At 43.2% G+C, this 23,731-nt stretch overlaps 1 protein-coding gene across 3 annotated transcripts in view; it reads right to left on the reverse strand.

The window, feature by feature from the left end:
- Positions 1 to 23,731, reverse strand: part of ripor3.S (RIPOR family member 3 S homeolog) — a 98,363-nt gene that overhangs the window by 22,069 nt on the left and 52,563 nt on the right. For all 3 annotated transcript variants that reach the window (XM_018238171.2, XM_018238170.2, XM_018238169.2), the window contains exons 7-11: positions 17,334 to 17,483; positions 9,374 to 9,437; positions 7,307 to 7,350; positions 5,637 to 5,762; positions 3,028 to 3,173 (exon numbers count right to left, since the gene is read on the reverse strand). In XM_018238171.2, the coding sequence (XP_018093660.1) occupies positions 3,028 to 3,173; positions 5,637 to 5,762; positions 7,307 to 7,350; positions 9,374 to 9,437; positions 17,334 to 17,483 (530 nt within the window). The remainder of the gene's footprint in view (positions 1 to 3,027; positions 3,174 to 5,636; positions 5,763 to 7,306; positions 7,351 to 9,373; positions 9,438 to 17,333; positions 17,484 to 23,731) is intronic.

Consider the following 23,731-nt stretch of genomic DNA (forward strand, 5'->3'; position numbering starts at 1 on the left):
CGTGAAGTCTGTTCTATTCCCAGACACGGCGATTGCTCTGTCTCCCCCCCGCAGAGATGATCTGCAGCCCCCCTGCATGTGTAACAGCAGAGGTAAAATAGGGAAAACTTGCCGTGACTTTTCTGAGAACTTGGCGGGACGCCGTATCATACGCCCAGCACGGGAGACAGGCCCACCATCAGGAAATGCAGTAATATTGTCACATAAAATGTTATTAGGCAATAAATTCTTTCTGCAACAGGCCCACAATTATGTAAGGCTGGGACAAGGGGGTCAGGGTATTATTGTTCTTATTTTTAAAGGGATTCTGTCATGATTTTTATGATGTCGTTTTTATTTATGAATTATACTGTTTACACTGCAAATAATTCACTCTACAATATAAAATTTCATTCCTGAACCAACAAATGTATTTTTTTTTTACTTGTAATATTGGTGTGTAGGTGCATCTCAGGTCATTTTGCCTGGTCATGTGCTTTCAGAAAGGGCCAGCACTTTAGGATGGAATTGCTTTCTGGCAGGCTGTTGTCTCTCCTTCTCAATGTAACTGAATGTGTCCCAGTGGGACCTGGATTTTACTATTGAGTGTTGTTCTTAGATCTACCAGGCAGCTGTTATCTTGTGTCAGGGAGCTGATATCTGGTTACCTTCCCATTGTTCAGTTGTTAGGCTCCTGGGTGGGAAAGGGAGGGGGTGATATGACTCCAACTTGCAGTACAGCAGTAAAGAGTGATTGAAGTTTATCAGAGCACAAGTAACATGACTGAGGGCAGCTGGGAAATTGACAATATGTCTAGCCCCATGTCAGATTTCAACATTAAATATAAAAAAATCTATTTGCTCTTTTGAGAAATAGATTTCAGTGCAGAATTCTGCTGGAGCAGCACTATTAACTGATGCGTTTTGAAAAAAAACGTTATCCCATAACATTATCCCTTTAAGTCTTTTAAAAGTTCTGTAATTAAATAGATATTTAATGTAGCTTTAGCACTTGATGGTTGGTGGTACCAAACCCAGAGGTCTAATTAGGGAAACATACACAGATTTGGCTCTCTTCTGCTGCTCCTTAAAGGTGCATTTGTGCATTGAATTGTATCATGCTGTGTTTGATTTTCCATTTGCAGGACATTAGGAGACATTCAGGAAGGTTTTGCTATACTCCAGGGAAACATTACATGCATGCATATGGTTGTCTTTAATCATGGGATGATATACCCCGTGTCCAACAATAACTCGAGGCAGAGAGTTGGACACTCACAACATAAAACGTTACTGTTGCTCCCCAGAAAGCAAAGCATCTGTGATAGTGTATAATGGATTTTCTTTGCTCTCCTTCTTCACAAGTGTGGCTAAGAGGGGTCTCACCAAAAAAGCGAGCAATGTCACCCAGCTTGCACCCCATTAACGACAACTCTTCTCCCCCCCCTTTTTTTAAGTTTTTCTTTGGCAACTGTAGAAATTTGTAGAATTGCCAAGACATCTGGATTTGTATTTCAATTTATTTTTTTGAATCAGAAATACCTATAATACAGTTCTGTAAATCCAGCAAGCAGATGCTTTATCTCCAAAGAGACTGCTGAAATCATTCTAATTACTTTTTGTGTCGTTTGTATTTCTTTCCCTAATGCGCCAAAGCAGCTGCGTCGTCTAACCTCCAATAGTCGCCAGTAACAGGATGAGCTGATTGCAGATTACCTGGGATGATTACAGTGCTGATATGTAGAGTTGGGGGTTCAAAATAAGGTTGCTAGATCATTTGAATAATGCAGGTTACTGGGTTGCACTGATTGCAATTGAACTAACACAATTAGCTCAAATCTTCTAGCTGGATTATTTACAAGTGTCCCTGATATTCCACACAACTAGCTACAAGAAGCTACAAAAACCAGAGCCATGTCAGAAGGAAGCTACAGGAACAGGATCACGTCAGGAGGAAGCGTCAGGAACCAGAATCATGTCAGAAGGAAGATACAGGAAACAGAGTCATGTAAAGAGGAAGCTACAGGAACCAGAGTCATGTCAGGAGGAAGCTACAGGAAATAATGGCATGTCAAGAGGAAGCTACAGGAACCAGAGTCATGTCGGAAGGAAGATACAGGAACCAGAGTCATGTGTATGAGGAAGCTACAGGAAATAATGTCATGTCAGGAGAAAGCTACCGGAATCAGAGTCATGTCAGGAGAAAGCTACAGGAACCAGAGTCATGTCAGGAGAAAGCTACAGGAACCAGAGTCATGTCAGGAGAAAGCTACAGGAACCAGAGTCATGTCAGGAGAAAGCTATAGGAACCCGAGTCATGTCAGGAGGAAGCTACTGGAACCAGAGTCATGTAAAGAGGAAGCTACAGGAACCAGAGTTATGTCAGGAGGAAGCTAAGGGAACCAGAGCCATGTCAGGAGGAAGCTACCGGAACCAGAGTCATGTAAAGAGGAAGCTACAGGAACCAGAGTTATGTCAGGAGGAAGCTAAGGGAACCAGAGCCATGTCAGGAGGAAGCTACAGGAACCAGAGTCATGTCAGGAGGAAGCTACGGGAACCAGTCATGTCAGGAGGAAGCTAAAGGAACCAGAGCCATGTCAGGAGGAAGCTACAGGAACCAGAGCCATGTCAGGAGGAAGCTACAGGAACCAGAGTCATGTCAGGAGGAAGCTACGGGAACCAGTCATGTCAGGAGGAAGCTAAAGGAACCAGAGCCATGTCAGGAGGAAGCTACAGGAACCAGAGCCATGTCAGGAGGAAGCTACAGGAAATAATGTCATGTCAGGAGGAAGCTACAGGAAATAATGTCATGTCAGGAGGACATGAGGGCTATATGTTTGTTAGTGTCTGTGTGCTGGTTGCCCATGTTTACAATATGTGCTATAAATGTGTCACATTAACATGCAGGTGAGATATATTGCCACATATTTAATAGAGCTTTTTAAAGTAAGTTATGCCAAGTGACCACCCTATCCTTGAAGTGGTCCATAATGACCGTTATCTCTAGCATGAATGACTTCTGAGGGAAGAAAATACATCTTGACTTACTTCCAGATAACTTCCAGCTGCAGCTTAATTGTCCCCAATTCTGTGATGTCCACGATGATGATTCTTGGCCTGGTGGTAAAAAAATCAGCACTGTCACACGTCACCAGGCCCACCACGATGGTTGTCAGGCCACGGAGCTCTATGACCTGCAGACACAGCAATGCAAGAGAATGATAAAAAGCAGAGAAGCTGTGACCTCCACCTCTTATCATAGAACAGGGGAGTATATATACAGCTCCCAGTGTCCTCATTTAATCATGGAGTATGATTAGGATTATTACATCTGGAGCTGACAGTCAGAAACTCAAACCCTCTGTTTTCTGGTCATCAAGTGAACAGTGCAAATTGGTTAATGATGAATACAATATTTACATACAGCCTGCCACTATATTGGGGGGACTCTGCGCAGAAGGCTAGCTATTTTCTTAGGTATGCATACCTTTTTACCCTACAGACCTTTAACACTGAGAGGGGGGTATCTTGGATGGAAGCCAGGACCCATGAAAAATCCCTTTTACGCTCCATATGTTTATAGACATCTGGATAAGGAGGGACTGTATATCTGTTTCAGTGCTGCAAGACTGAGGCCTGCCATTTTAAAGACCAGCAATAACACTTTACTTACTTTACTATATATATATATATATATATATATATATATATATATATATATATATATTATATATATATATATATATATATATATATATATATATATATATATTTTTTTTTATCTTTTAGTAGCCCTGGAAATAGTTCAAGTTTGTTGGCAGGGAATATGGCTCCTGTATTTCTGTCTTACACTCACCACTGACCACTGTCCATGTTATGAGAAGAATCTCAATTCTTATGGAATTGAACTTAATAATGTAAAAGAATGTGATGGAAAAAGCTCAAGCAATGTTATGATGGAATAATGAGAAGCAACTTCTACAATTCTTAGAAAGGTCAGAGCATCACTTACAGAGCTGGAATTAGTTTCCATTTGCTTAAAGACAGATGTCATCTAGAGAGTCATATTTTAAGGAAGTTTGCAGATTTCTTATACTGGAGAACAACAATCTATGTTATAGGAAAATATTCATCAAATAGTAGCTAAACGGCAGAGCTGGACTGCTTAGTAATGCACGACTTATTTACCCCTTTACTATGCGGGTGGATGTTAGATAGCAGGTATAGTAGGGAGAGATGGTGCCTATAGTAACAGTGGATAATAGTCTCTGGGAAGGGAGTGTGACTGTGGTATAGCAGGTATAGTAGGGAGAGATGGTGCCTATAGTAACAGTGGGATAATAGTCTCTGGGAAGGGAGTGTGACTGTGGGATAGCAGGTATAGTAGGGAGAGATGGTGTCTATAGTAACAGTGGGATAATAGTCTCTGGGAAGGGAGTGTGACTGTGGGATAGCAGGTATAGTAGGGAGAGATGGTGCCTATAGTAACAGTGGATAATAGTCTCTGGGAAGGGAGTGGGATAGCAGGTATAGTAGGGAGAGATGGTGTCTATAGTAACAGTGGGATAATAGTCTCTGGGAAGGGAGTGTGACTGTGGGATAGCAGGTATAGTAGGGGGAGATGGTGTCTATAGTAACAGTGGATAATAGTCTCTGGGAAGGGAGTGTGACTGTGGGGATAGCAGGTATAGTAGGGAGAGATGGTGCCTATAGTAACAGTAGGGATAATAGTCTCTGGGAAGGGAGTGTGACTGTGGGATAGCAGGTATAGTAGGGAGAGATGGTGCCTATAGTAACAGTCGGATAATAGTCTCTGGGAAGGGAGTGTAGCTGTGCGATAGCAGATATAGTAGGGAGAGATGGTGCCTATAGTAACAGTGGATAATAGTCTCTGGGAAGGGAGTGTGACTGTGGGATAGCAGGTATAGTAGGGAGAGATGGTGCCTATAGTAACAGTGGATAATAGTCTCTGGGAAGGGAGTGTGACTGTGGGATAGCAGGTATAGTAGGGAGAGATGGTGCCTATAGTAACAGTGGGATAATAGTCTCTGGGAAGGGAGTGTGACTGTGGGATAGCAGGTATAGTAGGGAGAGATGGTGCCTATAGTAACAGTGTATAATAGTCTCTGGGAAGGGAGTGTGACTGTGGGATAGCAGGTATAGTAGGGAGAGATGGTGTCTATAGTAACAGTGGATAATAGTCCCTGGGAAGGGAGTGTGACTGTGGGATAGCAGGTATAGTAGGGAGAGATGGTGTCTATAGTAACAGTGGGATAATAGTCCCTGGGAAGGGAGTGTGACTGTGGGATAGCAGGTATAGTAGGGAGAGATGGTGCCTATAGTAACAGTGGGATAATAGTCTCTGGGAAGGGAGTGTGACTGTGGGAAAGCAGGTATAGTAGGGAGAGATGGTGTCTATAGTAACAGTGGATAGTTTCTGGGAAGGGAGTGTGACTGTGGGATAGCAGGTATAGTAGGGAGAGATGGTGTCTATAGTAACAGTGGATAATAGTCTCTGGGAAGGGAGTGTGACTGTGGCATAGGTATAGTAGGGACAGATGGTGCTTATAGTTGGGATAGATACAATACATCTTTCGCTCATGCTGCATTAATTGAAGCCCCCCCCACTTAATACATAACCCTGTAACTGTTATTACCTTAATTTCAAAGTTTTCGCAGAGGTTGGGGATAAACATCCTCTCTTCTTCATCCCACATCTGGCTGTCATCTGTTTCAATCTTTCCTTTTAACCTCCACCTCTGCCGCCCTAACCTTATTAATACCTGAAAAGCAAAGAAAAAGCTGTATACCCGGTAAACATATTTGTGAATCATAAACCCATTTCCCTTCTTTCACCTTTGCCTGGAAATTATTACCAGGCTCAGAAAATAATGGAATATCAGAATCTGTGCCCATGTTACTACCCCCAGGGGTCTCCACACTGATAACTGCTGAACAGATCCATGTATGAGCAACATCAATTAAAGGGGAAGTTGACTTAAAATGAACAGAGTCCTTGCAGACAGTTTTCTGGTTGCAATCAAATCAATGCTATCTATCTGTTTGTCTGTCTGTCTACCTGTCTATCTGTCTATCTGTCATTCTGTCATTCTGTCAATCTGTCAATCTGTCAATCTGTCAATCTGTCAATCTGTCAATCTGTCAATCTGTCAATCTGTCAATCTGTCAATCTGTCTCTCATTATATTTCACTACAGGTTGTTGTTGCCATTTTAAAGCATGAGGTCATTTTAGCTGAGCAGCCTATCACTTTCTGCACTTCTTTATATGTTTTCCCCTCTCCCATCAATTTTTTAATCAAAGCACTCTGTTCTTCTAAACAATGTGTAGAAGGAAATGCACTATAACCAGCAGCACAACATTTGCTCCTTCCTTCCTTAAATAAGGGCCAGAATTGCAGGCCCGGGCCAAGGCAGCCGGGTGCCCAAGGCAACCCGGCCGGCTACTTCGACCCTATTGACTGCACGGGCTTCAGTGCGCATGCACTTGCGTCGGGTAGTTCGCATGTGCGCACAGAGCTTGTCCGGTAGTGCGCATGCACGCCTGATTTTTTTCATTCTAGGAGGGGAGAGAGAGCGCGCAACAGAGCTACGCTGAGAGTGCCTGTGGGAGAAAGGGTCCGGACCAGGGGTAGGCGAAAGAAGAGGTACGTGTTTGGTGTCCCCACTTCGTTGGGCCCTAGGCATGTGCCTCTTCTGCCTACCCCTTGTTCCGGCCCTGCAGAATTGACACCTGTTTTTTCACAGATTGAATGAGCTCACTAACTGAACTCCACACTGCTATTATTTGGAACAGGCTATTATTTTGAACAAGCCTTACTGGATGATTCATGTAGAAATGTAATTTCTACCAAACAGAGAGATTGATCAGGTTAGTGATATCACACTGCTATTATTCTGAACACAACTGTATTTCACTTAGTAGTGTGGGTGAGTGATGGGTGAGTGATGTCAAAACCCCACCTATGATCCACCCAACTCCTGCCCATTTTCCTTCTAGTCCAGCCCCTTCTCTACCCACATATCACACGCGAGGCCCCTCTCTGCCATAGGGCCTCTCACTGGAGAACACAGTTACCCCTGGATGCCAACAACATTTATGGCATTTCTCAAATGAGCGTTTATGTTAGATCTGAACATAATTGAGGCATAAACACTTGCGGACTATTCTCATCTTTAAGGCTTAGTCTTATTTTCAAATTCATTTTTCCAAAGTGTCAGCCAAGCAATAAAACAACGGCAGAAGATATGAAAACGAGGGTCATGTCTGACGCCAAAGGGGCTTTAAAGCCCAAATGTTGGTTTTACCTCGTAATGGTCTCCAGGGCAGAGCCGAGCGTAGCCCACCAAACCTGTACAGAGCAAGAACATGGAAAGAGTCAGACGATGATTCAATAAGAAAATATATTCCCCATTGTCTGCCCTATAAACTCCTCTGTGCTTAATTTGTACAGCGCAAAGTATAAACATCTGCGGCTTCTGTTAAACCACTCACCATGGTGTTTCTGTTTCAGCCAGTAAATGGCGTAAATCAGCATATTTGTACTCAAGCAGTGGCCTGTTTTCTGCTTTGTTTTAAAGACGAGATCTTTTTCTATGGCAGAACAGGCATGCTTTGTGGCAGAATTTATCTCATATAATTCTTCAGTAATCCAGGTGCCTCCAAAACCACTTCCTAAATTAACATCATTTTAGGGAATTACTGCCAATAGCCCTATTTTTACCTTGGTAAAACAACATCAGGTCGGTCCATCCTTAAAACTATTTACTGTATATGCCAGCATCACTACTTCCATTCCTACAGTGCCATTAACTGTGGTTCAAAGAGTTGAGGGACCTTCTTTTGGACCTCAGTAATTACAGCTGTTTCCAGTAAAACCCTTTATATGGATGGAAAGAAAGTATATGAGTTAAGAACAAGGGTGTGGTTTCTAATTGGACAAATTAGTTGCAGTACATTCCAGTTCTGCTTGCTAATAGGTCCTGTATAAGCACAGTTTATTTTCCATTCTCCAGACTGAGCTGGCTGAGAGGGTTAATGAGTTCCCCGTCCAGGCTTGGATTTCCAGTAGAAGTTTGTGTGCTACCGGTTCAGATGGGTTTTCCATCAGTGTAAACTCTGTCAGTGGTTTCTTCTAACGCTCTCTCATAAAACAGCCTTAATGGGGTGGGATATCACAGCGCTGTCATTACTTGTGTTGGGGCCAAGGACAAAAGGACCTTATGAGCAACAGTATTTATACAAAGGAGGACTGTTTAATCTGTGCCCCTCCAGCTAGTTTTAAACGACAGGTCTTCACACCCTGTGAAACCTGTCATCTTCATCGGTTTAACTCTCCAGTCAGTTTATGGGGTTCTCATCTATGATGTATCAGTGTCTGGTTAAATTCACCACCAATCAGATTAGGGGATCTTTATATATATATATATATATATATATATATATATATATATATATATATATATATATATATATATATATATATATATATATATATAAAAAGAGAGAGAGAAGTATATAGGGGCAGATTCACTAAGCACCGAATTAGCGTCCACTTCGCTCACATTGAAACACTTTGCCAGGTGTAGATTCGCTAGGACAATGCTAATTCACTAAAATCCGAAGTTGCGTCCAGGGCGCCGAACGCTGGTGAAGCCTGGGAAACCTTAATAAAAGAAAATAGTTGTTATATTGCCCTACACATGATGAGCCCAGTGTATAGTTTATGTGCCATATGTTAGGAAATGTAGGGGTGAAGGGGGGTACCGCAGAAAAAAATTACGCTCTTTTGCAGCCTATCACCCTGAAAAATGAAAAGTCGCCAGCGTTTTTTGGGACTTGTTCAACTATTTTTTGAGGCAGTCCTATCTACTCTATTGCACTTCACCTGGTCTGAGTTGGCGAAGGCAAGTTTGGCGCAAGAGGTAACGTTCAGTAAAATCAGCATCTTGGTGAATTTGCGTAGTTACATCCCTTCGCCAGAGTGCAACTTCGCCAGGCATAAGGGAGCGAATTACCGCTAGAGTCTATCTCCTTCGCTAGCAAAGTCACACCGGCGACCATTAGTAAATTCGCGAACTAACAAAATGACGTCATGCTGGCGAATTTTCTCTAACGTTAGTCACTTCGCCCTTTAGTGAATCTGCCCCATAGAGAGAGAGAGAGAGAGAGAGAGAGAGAGAGAGAGAGAGAGAGAGAGAGAGAGAGAGAGAGAGAGAGTCATGCCTAATAGAATCTCCTATCATATTATGAGATTCTCATCTACCAAATAAAAGAGTCTGGCTAAAGGAACTTCCAACGAGATTAGGAGATTCTCATCTATCAGGTAATATTCAACAGATTCTCTCATTCTGATCTATTAGTAAAATGATTACCTTTCATTTTTATGAGAAACTCTCCCAAATGAACTTCAAGTTCTCCTTCAACCGTGCACATGTCCTGCAATGTAAAGCAACCATATTGGTAAATATAATTTAGCATCAGGAATTAAAATCAGAAACATAATCACAACATAAATTAAGGGTTTCTTGGATTTTTATCTTGAGAGTTGACAAAAGTCTGGTATAACTCATTATTTGCACAAAATTAATCACAGTAAAAAATTGGATGTTGTGTTTTAGGAAACAATAGCAACAACATATTTGACACGGATTATACATGAAAGGTGAGTGTTTATGTAGAATTGAAAAAATACAGGGAGTGAATACAACCACAGATGGAACCTGCCCAGACAGAGGGGAAGGTGAGTGGTACATACAGAATAAAGAACCACAGGATGGGACCCTGCCCAGACAGAGGGGAAGGTGAGTGGTACATACAGAATGTGGAACCACAGTGGCCCTGCCCAGACAGAAGGGGGAAGGCGGAGTGTACATACAGAACGAGGAATTACAGATGGGAACCCCTGCCCAGACAGAGGAAGAGGTGAGTGGTAATTACAGAATGAGGAACCACAGATGGGATCCTGCGCCCAGACACAGGGTAAGGTGAGTGGAACATACAGAATGAGGAACTCAACAGATGGACCCCTGCCCAGGACAGAGGGGAAGGTGAGTTTACAATACGAGAACAAGGAACCACAGATGGACCCTGCCCAGACCATAGCGGGAAGGTGGAGTGGTACTATACAGAATGTGGAACCAAGATGGACCCTGCCCCAGGACAGAGGGAAGGGCGAGTGGTACATACAGAATGAGGACCCACAGATGGGACCCTGCCCAGGGACCAGAGGGAAGGTGAAGTGGTACCATACGAACGAGGAATCACAAGATGGGACCCTGCCCAGACAGGGAGAAGGGTGAGTGGTAACATACAGAAATGAGGAACCACCAGATGGATCCTGCCCCAGACACGCTGGTAAGGTGAGGTGGAACATACAGAATGAGGAACCACCAGATGGACCCTGCCCAGTGAGTTGTACATAAGAACAAGTGGACCTGCCCAGACATACATACAGAATAAAGAACCACAGATGATTCCTGCCCAGACCATACAGAATGAGGAACCACAGATGGCCCTTGCCAGACAGACGGGTGAAGGTTGAGGTGGTACATAAAGAATAAGAGAACCACAGAATAGCGATTGCGCTCGTGGCTCCAGTAAAACGAGAGGGGAATGTGGTTGAAGGGTGGGTTGATCTAAATTACAGATATTGGTGGAACCACATATGGACCCTGCCCAGACAGAGGGGAAGCGAGTGATACATACAGATACGTAGGAATCCTACCAAGATGGACCTGCTGCCCAGACAGAGGAGTAAGGTGCAGGTGCTACATTACAGAATGAAGACCGACTAGATGATCAACTTGCCACGTACCACGATGGGGTAAGGTTGAGTGAGAACATTACAGAATGAGGAATCTCCACAGTCATTGGAACTCCTTGCCAGACAGAGGGCCAAGGGGTGTGTACATTGACCAGAACAAAGGGAACTATCGAGGTATCCCTGCCCAGACATCAGTGGAAGTGTAGTCGGTCACATACAGAATGTGGAACCACAGATGGACTCAGACCGAGTGGAAGTGCCGATTGGGCTTACATACAGATTGATAGAACACAGGATAATGGACCCGTGCCCAACACGAGGGGGTAATGGTGAGTGGTACATACACGAGAACGAAGGGTAATCAAGAGTATCCCTGCCCCAAGACAGAGGAGCATAGTTGTGCGAAGTGGCTACATATCAGAATGAGGAACCACAGATGGATCCTGCCCAGACACAGGGTAAAGTGAAGTGAACATACAGAATGAGGAACACAGATGGACCCTGCCCAGACAATAGGGGAGGTGAGTTGTACATACAGAAAAAGGAACCACAGGATGGACACCGCCCAGACTAGGGGAAGGTGAGTGGTACATACAGAAAAAGACCACAGATGGATCCTGCCCAGACAGAGTGGGAAGATTGAGTGGTACATACAGGAATGAGGAACACAGATGGACCCTGCCCAAGACAGAGGGAAGGCGAGTGGACGTACAAGACGAGGAATCACAGCTTATGGACCCTTTGCCCAGACAGAGGAGAAGGTGAGTGGTACATACAGACATGAGGAACCACAGATGGATCCTGCCCCAGACACAGGCTATAGGTAGAGTAGTGGAACAATACAGAATGAGGCACCCACAGATGGACCCTGCCCCGACAGAGGGAAGGTGAGTTGTACATACAGAACAATGAGGGAACTCAAGATTGATCTTGCCCAGAATAGGGAGACGGTGAGTGGTACATACAGAATAAAAGATCACATGGTATCCTCGATTCCAGATTATATGGAGTATGAGTTTCTTAAGTTTACAGAATGAACGAACTCACAGATGGTACCCTGCCCAGAACAGAGGATAGGTGGAATTGTACACTACAGATAGAACGTAGAGCGCGACAGTTTCTCTCCGGCGCTATGGTGACCTGCCCAGACAAGGAGGGAAGTGTGTTTAAATGGCCTACATATACCACAGTGATAAGTGACCTCGTCCTTGCCCAGACGGAGGGAGAAGCGTGTGAAGTGGTACAAAATAAAAACAGAATGAACGATCAACAGAAATGTACTTCTGCCAGACAGAGAAGGGAATTGTGAGTGGGTACATAACGAATAGAAGTGAACCATCAGTATTACCCTGTGGCCTCAGACAGAAAGGGGGAAGGTGACCCGTAGGCTATATACAGCTAATGAAAAGATAACCCATCCACGGATTTAATAGGATCGGCTTGCCCCCAGACGTGCTAGAAGTTGTGGTAAAGACTCTATAAAGAGGGTTTGAGGTGGTCGTCAACGATTTGATAAGTGATAGAATGGTGTTACATGACAGGATATGAAGACATCCGACAAGATGGATCCCTGCCACAGACCAGTGGCGAAGGCATAGGTGAGTGGTGACATACAGGAATAAAGGAACCACGGAGAATGGACTCTGTTCCCAAGTACAGGAGGTGGAAAGCACGTGTGAGAGTCGCTACATTAAGAACTGTGGAACCACAGATGACTCTATCAGACGGGGCAAGCGCATGAGTTACATACAGAGTATGAGGATGTGCGCTAATGCGTCCCGATGACCTCGGAGACAGAGGATGAAGGTTGAGTAGGTACATACAGAATGACGGAACACAGATGGATCCTGGCCCATGAGACCAGTTGGTAAGGTGCTCAGGGGTCATTTACAAGAGCATGAGAACAACTTAGATGGGACCCTGCCCAGATAGATGGGCAAGGTGAGTGTGTAGCGACTACAGAACAAGGAACCACAGATGGACCCTGCCCAGACATAGGGGAAGGTGAGTGGTACATACAGAATGTGGAACCACAGATGGACCCTGCCCAGACAGAGGGGAAGGCGAGTGGTACATACAGATTGAAGAACCACAGATGGACCCTGCCCAGACAGAGGGGAAGGTGAGTGGTACATACAGAACGAGGAATCACAGATGGACCCTGCCCAGACAGAGGAGAAGGTGAGTGGTACATACAGAATGAGGAACCACAGATGGATCCTGCCCAGACACAGGGTAAGGTGAGTGGAACATACAGAACGAGGAACCACAGATGGACCCTGCCCAGACAGAGGGGAAGGTGAGTTGTACATACAGAACAAGGAACCACAGATGGACCCTGCCCAGACATAGGGGAAGGTGAGTGGTACATACAGAATAAAGAACCACAGATGGATCCTGCCCAGACAGAGGGGAAGATGAGTGGTACATACAGAATGAGGAACCACAGATGGACCCTGCCCAGACAGAGGGGAAGGCGAGTGGTACATACAGAACGAGGAATCACAGATGGACCCTGCCCAGACAGAGGAGAAGGTGAGTGGTACATACAGAATGAGGAACCACAGATGGATCCTGCCCAGACACAGGGTAAGGTGAGTGGAACATACAGAATGAGGAACCACAGATGGACCCTGCCCAGACAGAGGGGAAGGTGAGTTGTACATACAGAACAAGGAACCACAGATGGATCCTGCCCAGACATAGGGGAAGGTGAGTGGTACATACAGAATAAAGAACCACAGATGGATCCTGCCCAGACAGAGGGGAAGATGAGTGGTACATACAGAATGAAGAACCACAGATGGACCCTGCCCAGACAGAGGGGAAGGTGAATGGTACATACAGAATGAAGAACCACAGATGGACCCTGCCCAGACAGAGGGGAAGGTGAGTGGTACATACAGAATGAGGAACCACAGATGGACCCTGCCCAGACAGAGGGGAAGGTGAGTGGTACATACAGAATGAAGAACCACAGATGGACCCTGCCCAGACAGAGGGGAAGGTGAGTGGTACATACAGAATGAGGAACCACAGATGGACCCTGCCCAGACAGAGGGGAAGGTGAGTGGTACATACAGAATGAAGAACCACAGATGGATCCTGCCCAGACAGAGGGGAAGGTGAGTGGTACATACAGAATGAGGAACCACAGATGGATCCTGCCCAGACAGAGGGGAAGGTGAGTGGTACATACAGAATGAAGAACCACAGATGGACCCTGCCCAGACAGAGGGGAAGGTGAGTGGTACATACAGAATGAGGAACCACAGATGGACCCTGCCCAGACAGAGGGGAATGTGAGTGGTACATACAGAATGAGGAACCACAGATGGATCCTGCCCAGACAGAGGGGAAGGTGCCCATTACATTCAGAATGAGGAACCACAGATGGATCCTGCCCAGACAGAGGAGAAGGTGAGTGGTACATACAGAATAAAGAACCACAGATGGACCCTGCCCAGACAGAGGGGAAGGTGAGTGGTACATACAGAATGAGGAATCACAGATGGACCCTGCCCAGACAGAGGGGAAGGTGAGTGGTACATACAGAATAAAGAACCACAGATGGACCCTGCCCAGACAGAGGGGAAGGTGAGTGATACATACAGAATGAAGAACCACAGATGGACCCTGCCCAGACAGAGGGGAAGGTGAGAATTACATACATAATAAAGAACCACAATTGGATCCTGCCCAGACAGAGGGGAAGGTGAGTGGTACATACAAAATGAAGAACCACAGATGGTGTATGCCCCTACAGCATTGATCCCCAAACAATGGCTCGCGAGCAACATGTTGCTCACCAACCCCTTGGATGTTGCTCCCAATGGCCTTAAAGCAGGTGCTTATTTTTTAATTCCAGGTTTGGAGGAACGTTTTGGTTGTATAAAAACCATGTGTACTGCCAAACAGAGCCTCCTGTAGGCTGCCAGTCCACAGTGGCCACCAATAGTCAATCACAGCCAATAATTGGCACTCCCAGGAACATTTTTTAGGTTTGTGTTGCTCTCCAACTTTTTTTAAAATTTGAATATGGCTCATGGGTAAAAAACGTTGGGGATCCCTGCCTTACAGTGTCAGTGGGAGAGCCATGGCACCTTTCTCCAAGAATCCTGCATCATCTGTATTTAATAAATAAAGGTAACAGAAGAAGCTGTCTCTAGCCAGTAAATAATAACATGATTGCATAGGGTTAGGGTGTTCCAGGACAGAGCGAGCAGGGTAACATTATCCATACACTGTTCCCGGTGATCATTAATACTGTGCAAAAAGCCTGAGGTTCAGTTTTGGGGTTTATGACACAGCTAATGCCCCAGAAACACCAGAGCTGTAGCACAGCATTAAAATCCCACTTTACAGGGAATGGGAAGATTAGACTGTGAGGGATTATATAAAAATCAAATACCAGACAATAATAACACTTTAAACATTCCCATGGAGCAATGGTCTTGGATGGCCTGATGGAAAGGGTTCCAGCTATCGCAATCAGCGCAGCCATATAACCTATTTCCAAAGGTAGTGGAGACAGCCCGGGGATATCAAGTCGCATTGAAGTAACACTATTCCCTTATGAAGTATCATTATTACATGGACCTTTAAAGCATAACTATAAAATCATTTTTAAGCTCTCTCTGGATTTCTCTAATGAGCTGAATGTATATTTATTTTCCTTTTGGTTTATTTCTCCAATATATAAAGGTTATTTAAGCTTTCAGTATTAGCACTGTATTAGTTGCATCTCAGGCTGGTTGCCCACAACCTTCTTTAGCTCCATCCACTGGTCTCCTATTTGGATATAATCCTACTACAGGTATGGGATTCGTTTAGAAACCCATTATGCAGAAAGCTCCAAATTAGGGAAAGGACATTTCCCATAGCCCCATTTTATCCAAATAGCCCAAATTTAAAAATAAAAAAATCCTTTTTCTGTGTAATAATAAAACAGTAGCTTGTACTTGATCCCAACTAAGATATAATTAATCCTTATTGGAAGCAAAACCAGCCTATCTGGGGTTATTTAATGTAAATATCATTTTCTAGTAGACTTAGGGCAGAGCCACATGCAAAGATTCGGGGAGATTTATTTGCCTGGTGACGAAACGCCTCTTCTTCGGGCAACTAATCTCCCTGAACTGCCTTCCCGGCGGCTAGAATCTAAATCATCGGCAGGATGGCACTCAGAGTGCTTCGTTTTCAGAGGTTGCCCACGAGGAAAGTTTGGGTGACTTTGGAAAACGAAGTGCTCGGAGTGCCACCCCACCAGCGATTTCGATTCTAGCCAATGTGAAGGCTTTCTGGGGGGTTTGTTGCCTGAAGAAGAGGCGATTTGTCGCCGGCCGACTAAATCGCCCAGAATCTTCGTGTGTGTCTCTGCTCTGCTCAAAGTATGAAGATCCAAATTACAGAGAGATCTGTTATCCAAAATACCCCAGGTCCTGACTATTCTGGATAGAGATGCACCGAATCCACTATTTTGTATTCGGCCGAACCCCCGAATCCTTCACGAAAGATTCTGCCGAATACCGAACCGAATCCGAATTTGCGATATCAAATTAGGGGTGGGAAGGGGAAAACCTTTTTTACTTCCTTGTTTTGTATCAAAAAGTCACACGATTTTCCCTCCCCTTTGTGCAAATTAGGATTCGTATTTGGTCTAACCTGGCTGAATCCGAATCCTGCCGAAAAAGGCAGAATCCTGGCCGAATCATGAACCGAATCCTGGATTCGGTACATCCCTAATTCTGGATAATAGGTCCTATACCTGTACAAGTACATGGAAGGCAGGATAGCTACCAGTGCAGGGTTGTAGCATGATGCCACAGAGCCAAAAGACCCAGAGTAACATAGATATGTACTAAGCACTATTCAGCAGGAACAGCCCCCTATAGTTTGCTATAGACTTTACATAGAGATACCATTAATCTATGCCAGCATATAGATTCCCCCGTATTAAGTGCAAGGCTAACCCCTACTTACAGAAGACATATATTTTTTTTAAAGCATCTCTAAAATGAATTTGATATGATGGAATCCATCTCTTATTCAGGCCAGAGAACACATTTGTGTCTATAACCAAGCAGTATGAAGCACTTATAAAAACAAAAATATCCCTTCTCCCACGGAGTACTTTAACTGCACACACGTGTATTTGGCATGCCCTGAATTATTTATGGACGGTCGCAAGCTGTCTGACTAATGCAAGGCAGATGGCTTACATACTCCCAAGCAGACCTGATTTATCGGAGGGCATAACCATGGTCAGGGATGGAATCCATGGGTGAATTCCTCAAAATATAGGCAACTCTCACTCTCACTATTATAGGAGGGTCGCATAGAGCATAAAAACATTCCAACATAACCTCCTCTGGCAATGCATGGAATAGTTTTAAGCTGGTCAAACATAAATAGGTCACCGAATAATTGCCAAGCATATGTTGGCGAGAATGCAGACCAATCAGCTGGAGACCAGTTGGCAGCCAACATCTGCCAGTGTATAACCAATGTAATTGTGGAAGAAAACATTTATTCTTCTTTTCTGGCAGATCATTAGGGTCGCTACTTACCTCTGTGCACTCTTGAAAGTTCCTGTAGAGCTCTATGAGACTTTCTCTGGATGCTTTGGTGCACGGAGATAAGGAGAAAGCTTGTTTCATGTTACAAGCGCCGACCCGCAGCCTCCATTGTATGCAGTACGTTTCATACAGTTCTTCAATCTGAGGGAGACAAATTCAGTGGCATTATCTATAGAGCAAGTAGTTGTTGTCCATCTACTTATGTATGACTTCTAATGCTCCACTTGGGGTTCAACTAGAAGTAGTAAAGCCACATGTCCTACTTTGGCAACTTGTTAAGTCACCATCTATCATGGAAAAATATCCTTAATGGGATTCTGGTTGTTATGGTGTAGTTTTTATTTCTCAACTACATTGTTAACACTGCAAATAATTCATTCTACAATATAAAATTTCATTCCTGAACCAGCAAGTGTATTTTTTTAGTTGTAATATTGGTGTGTAGGTGCATCTCAGGTCATTTTGCCTGGTCATGTGCTTTCAGAAAGAGCCAGCACTTTAGGATGGAACTGCTTTCTGGCAGGCTGTTGTTTCCCCTACTCAATGTAACTGAATGTGTCTCAGTGGGACCTGGATTTTACAATTGAGCGGTGTTCTTAGATCTACCAGGCAGCTGTTATCTTGTGTTAGGGAGCTGCTATCTGGTTACCTTCCATTGTTCTGTTGTTAGGCTGCTGAGGGGAGGGAAGGGAGGGGGGTGATATCACTCCAATTTGCAGCACAGCAGTAAAGAGTGACTGAAGTTTATCAGAGCACAAGTCGCATGACTGAGGGCAGCTGGGAAACAGACAATATGTCTAGCCCCATGTCAGATTTCAAAATGAAATATAAAAAATCTGTTTGCTCTTTTGAGAAACTGATTTCAGTGCAGAATTCTGCTGGAGCAGCACTATTAACTGATGTGTTTAGAAAAAAACATGTTTTCCCATGACAGTATACCTTTAATGCCATTCAACATGGTAATTATGAAAGAACAGTGCCAAATTTGTTGTGCTTTTACGATCACAGAGTGGACCCAAAGCAGTTGGCTCAAAGAGGTGTCCATAGGTAGTTCGGAGTCTGTAAAGAAAAGGGACTACCAGTGCTACCCACAATGAATTTATCACATGGGCCATCATAGATAATAAGCTGTCCATAATCAAACCACCTCCCTTCCCTTAGCTGCAGTCTTTGTTAGGATTTGAGATAAGTTTACTATTTATTAGCAGATATTTTCTGAAGTGTAACCAAATGACTTGGTCTATCTACCACTGGCAGACACCATGGGTTTGATCAGTGAAAACCTTTGTCACATTAAGAGGGCTATCAAAATCCAATTTTGTTTTAGTAAAAAAGTCAGACCAAACTAGAATCCACGATTTGACCTTACTTATCATTGAAAAAACTTGAGAAATTCAGAAAACCCCCCACATTTTTCGGGTTTTATGCCTGAAACGCTCTATTTTTTCCTGAAATTGATCGAAACCCCTGGATTTTTTGGCCGAAACTCAGCGCAGACCATATCTTCGAATTTGCAATCGGACCATGGCCATTGACTACTACAGGACCCCAACAACTTGGAGATGAATTTTTGAATTAGGACTTAGCAGCCTCAGGTATTGTAAATCACAAAAATTTGAGGTTTTTTTCCACTAAAAATTCTGATTTTATAATGAAAAAAAACTTGAATTTTGCGAGTTTTTGCCATTCGGACTTTAATAAAATAATCCCCTAAGATTGTAAAATGCCCGCACCTCTGATATTATTTATAACATTTATAGAGGATTGTACAAACACAGCTTAATAAAAAATATAAGTCCTCGCTGCCTCAATATACAACTGGTTTTCTTCCCTAATATGAGAACATCCAGTCCTGGAAAGTGTCACAAAGTACACCATAAATTACTCCCATAAAGCACGTCTGCAAATGATCAGGCTCCCTTTAGCTGTAACCTAGAAAAGTCTTTATCTTCCTGAAAACCCTGTAAATTACGCAGAAAGAGAAAAGCTATTTCCTGTAACATTTTACACATGCCATTCATGCGCACAATGACAAGGACACTGCCGAAAATACCAGATTCTAATAGGAGGGAGGAAAAGCAGGGTGGATGTTAGCAACTAGCTAGTAGGGGGTTATTTACTAAACTCCAAATGCCAAAAACCCCCAAAAAAATTTAGTATAAAATATGAATTTTTAGTACCAAAAAAAAAAACAAAAAACACAGATTTTTCAGGATTTATTATACCCCGAGGACGGAAAAAGTCAGAATCTGAAAACCGGCAGAGACCTGCCGAGGTTGCATATAAATCAATGGAAGAAGTCCCGAAGATATCTTGATCTGCGCTGGGTTTCGTGCAGTAATCCAAAATGATGTGGTTTTCAGGTGGAAAATCTAAAAAATTTGTATGATTAGGTTTATTTTGACAATTTTTTGGGGATTTTCGGAAAAAAAATATTAATAAATAAGGAGAAAAAATGTTGGGTGTAGAGTCCTTTGCGGAACCAATTTCTAATATCCCGACCCCGCAACCCAAACCGCAACCCGCATATTTACCCACTTCCGCTACCTGACCCGGACCCGCAACTGCCTTATCCACAACCCGACCCGCAACCCGCCGACCACCATCAAACAGGAAGTGATGGTGCTGCAAACCAGAAGTGATGTCAAAAGTGGACGGGGACAGAAACACGTTTTGAAACAAGTTTTGTAAAACTTGTTTAATACAGGTATGGGACCTGTTATTCAGAATGCTCGGGACCTGGGGTTTTCCGGATAATGGATCTTTCCGTAATTTGGGTCTTCATGCCTTAAGTCTACTAGAAATTAATTTAAACATTAAATAAACCCAATAGGCTGGTTTTGCTTCCAATAAGGATTAATTATATCTTAGTTGGGATCAAGTACAAGGTACTGTTTTATTATTACACAGAAAAAGGAAATCATTTTTAAAAATTTGGATTATTTGGATAAAATGGAGTCTATGGGAGACAACCATTCCGTAATTCGGAGCTTTCTGGATATCGGGTTTCTGGATAAGGGATCCTTTACCTGTATAGTAAAATATAGACAATATTACATAAGATAAGAAATTTAGATGAGACCCACAACACGACCCGCAACCTGCAGGTATACCTGCACCTGAAAAGCCTCCCCTCATTCCACAGGTTGGGTTGATGTCAGGGTTCTGTTATTCCACTCCCATCTCAGCAAGTCCATTCTGTAGGATCTGGCTTTGTGCTGCTGTTTGGGAAAGGCTCTATTCTTTATCAGCAGAATAATTCCCCCATGCACAAAGTAGGAAACAAGGAAGTGTCAGGAATATCATTATACCCTTCACTGGAATCAGAAGCCTAAAGCCATGTAGACAGTTCCAGTCTATTATTCCTCTTCCACCAAACTTCAGCATTGGTATTTTGCATTCTGGCAGGTCTTCTCCTGGCATCTGCCCAACCCAGAATATTCCATCAGACTGAAATGCCATTTAACCCTCCAAAAGATGTGTTTCCATTGTTCCAAAGTACAAGGTGTTGCATTTACACCACTTCAGCTGAAGCTTGGTATTGCACATGGTGATGTTAGTTTTTTGCTTCTGATCATCCACGAACTTCCATATGAATAGTTTTTGGCCATATATTGCTTCGGGGACATTATGGAAATGAGAGGTGAGTGTTCCACAACAATAAACAAGAGCCAACAATATACTATAAATTATATCATTATAAATTGATTTACTGATGTCATCCGTAATGAATCACTAAAACTTGTGTATTACAATAAATGGAGTCACCTTAGAGTTTTATAACCCGTATAAAAGAACTCAGCCTTAAGGGGCAGATGTATCAAGAGTCAAATAGTAAATTAGAATTTTCGAGTTTCAAAATTCACACATTCGAATTTTAATGCTCCTATTTGAATGTAAATTTGAATGTGAGATTTATCACACCTCGACCATGGAAACAGTCCTAATTCGAATATTCACCACCAAAAACCTACAGAGTTCATGTACAAGTCAATGGCAGAGGACCATTAGGATATAATACAAGTCTTCCTGACATTCAAGGGTTTTTTTTCAGGAGAAAAACTCGATTCATACAAATTGAAAACGATTCAAATTTTTGGGTAGGAACTAGAGTCCTGCGCGGGAACCCGTACACGCCCCGTACCTGCAACATGCAATCCGCATTCTTACCCGATTTGACCCACTACCCGACCCGCAAGTACCTTATCCACAACCCGGACCCGCTGACCATCAAGAATCAGTAAGTACTGTCATTGTAAACCGGAAGTGACATCATCGGAAGTAGGCGTGATCAGAAAATAAGGAGTAAAACAGGAAGTGCTATCATTGTAAACCAGAAGTGACATCATCGGAAGTAGCCGTAATCAGAAAATAAGGAGTAAACAGGAAGTGCTATCATTGTAAACAGGAAGTGACATCATCGGAAGTAGACGATCAGAAAAAAAGAATAAAATTGCTATTGAGAAGATCCACGGCCCGACCCCCAACCCGCAGAACCGTGTCTATACCCCCACCCGGAACTTCTACCCCCAACCCGCAGGGTACCACAGGTTTTTGCGGGTAACCCGCGGGTACCCGACCCACTGCAGGACTCTAGTCAGAACCATTCGATCGAATATTAGACATTCAAATTTTTTCTTAAATACGCTCCCAGTCGAATTGTGAGTATATTCAAATTAAAAAAAAAAATCAAAATGGACCTTTGATAAAGGGCCTCTAAGTCTCATATAGTCAAGGAATTCCTCGTGCATTATTCCCTATACAAAAATGTAGAGAATGTCCCTTTACCATTTCAGAGGACATAAGTGAGTAAAAAGGGAGATGTAGGAATATCTCTGGCACATTTATTTTTGGATTCATTCAACACCCTATATATTTTGTGAAATCTGGCGCCGCTAGCTTGGATATCTCTATGACCAAGAAAGATCATTTATTTCTGAGAAAAAAATCCTTCTACATAGAGTTCGCAGTGTCACGTTCCAAAGATGCTGTGTTTGCCTAAGGTCCGTATCGTGATGAATTGGGGCGAATGAACTCAATCCTGGGAGAAAAGAAAACATTTGTGCCCCGGGTGTCTAAAGTCTAATGCTGGCAATTTAGCTTATTAAAATACAGGGACTTTAAAGGGGAACTCCACACAAAACTTAATCAAAAAGCAATTGTGTCCAGAGTCTGACTGTTTGGCACCTAGGAATTATAACATGGGCTAATTATGTGCATTTAATTATGAATTTTAGTTACACTTACAAAATGAAAAAGCAAAAAAAAAAAAAAAAAGACAGAAGGAGAAATATGTTCATTCCTACACATGTCATTGGGCTGGAACCCATACAAGGTATTTAAGCTATTTGTGAGCCAACAATGGGGACATGTTTCGGCCATATGTCATCTTCAGTCACGCTCGTCTCCTGTGGTGAGAAAGTTAGTTCCACTCCTTATACTGCTCTGCAGAACCCCAGCATTTTCTAAACACAAGGATTATGTCTCAATTGTACAACCCTGTTTTGAGAAAGGCAGCCTGCTCCAGGATCCAGCTTTTATATAAAATATCAGGGTGGAAAACAGGAGCATGAAGGGAAATTCTATAGCATGAGGATTCTGGTGTTTAGATATCTCCTGCCTTCCAATATCCTTATCATTTACAATAGGGGGTACATTATCCCTTATAATACATGAGTAATACCCAGAGCTCCCTGTATAACTCAGCCTGCAGCCTTGTGCCTTTATATGGTCACATAACCCCTCAGTGACTTCTAATATCCTTATCATTTACAGCAGGGGGTACATTATCCCTTATAATACATGAGTGATACCCAGAGTTCCCTGTATAACTCAGCCTGCAGTCTTGCACCTTTATATGGTCACAGAACCCCTCAGTGACTTCTAATATCCTTATCATTTACAGTAGGGGGTACATTATCCCTTATAATACATGAGTAATACCCAGAGCTCCCTGTATAACTCAGCCTGCAGCCTTGTGCCTTTATATGGTCACATAACCCCCCAGGGACTTCTAATATCCTTATCATTTACAGCAGGGGGTACATTATCCCTTATAATACATGAGTGATACCCAGAGTTCCCTGTATAACTCAGCCTGCAGCCTTGTGCCTTTATATGGTCACAGAACAACCCCTCAGTGCCTTCTAATATCCTTATCATTTACAGTAGGGGGTACATTATCCCTTATAATACATGAGTGATACCCAGAGTTCCCTGTATAACTCAGCCTGCAGCCTTGTGCCTTTATATGGTCACAGAACCCCTCGGTGCCTTCTAATATCCTTATCATTTACAGTAGGGGGTACATTATCCTTTATAATACATGAGTGATACTCAGAGTTCCCTATATAACTCAGCCTGCAGCCTTGTGCCTTTATATGGTCACA

Source organism: Xenopus laevis, chromosome 9_10S (genome assembly GCF_017654675.1).
Source record: "Xenopus laevis strain J_2021 chromosome 9_10S, Xenopus_laevis_v10.1, whole genome shotgun sequence".
NCBI classification, from domain to species: domain Eukaryota; kingdom Metazoa; phylum Chordata; class Amphibia; order Anura; family Pipidae; genus Xenopus; species Xenopus laevis.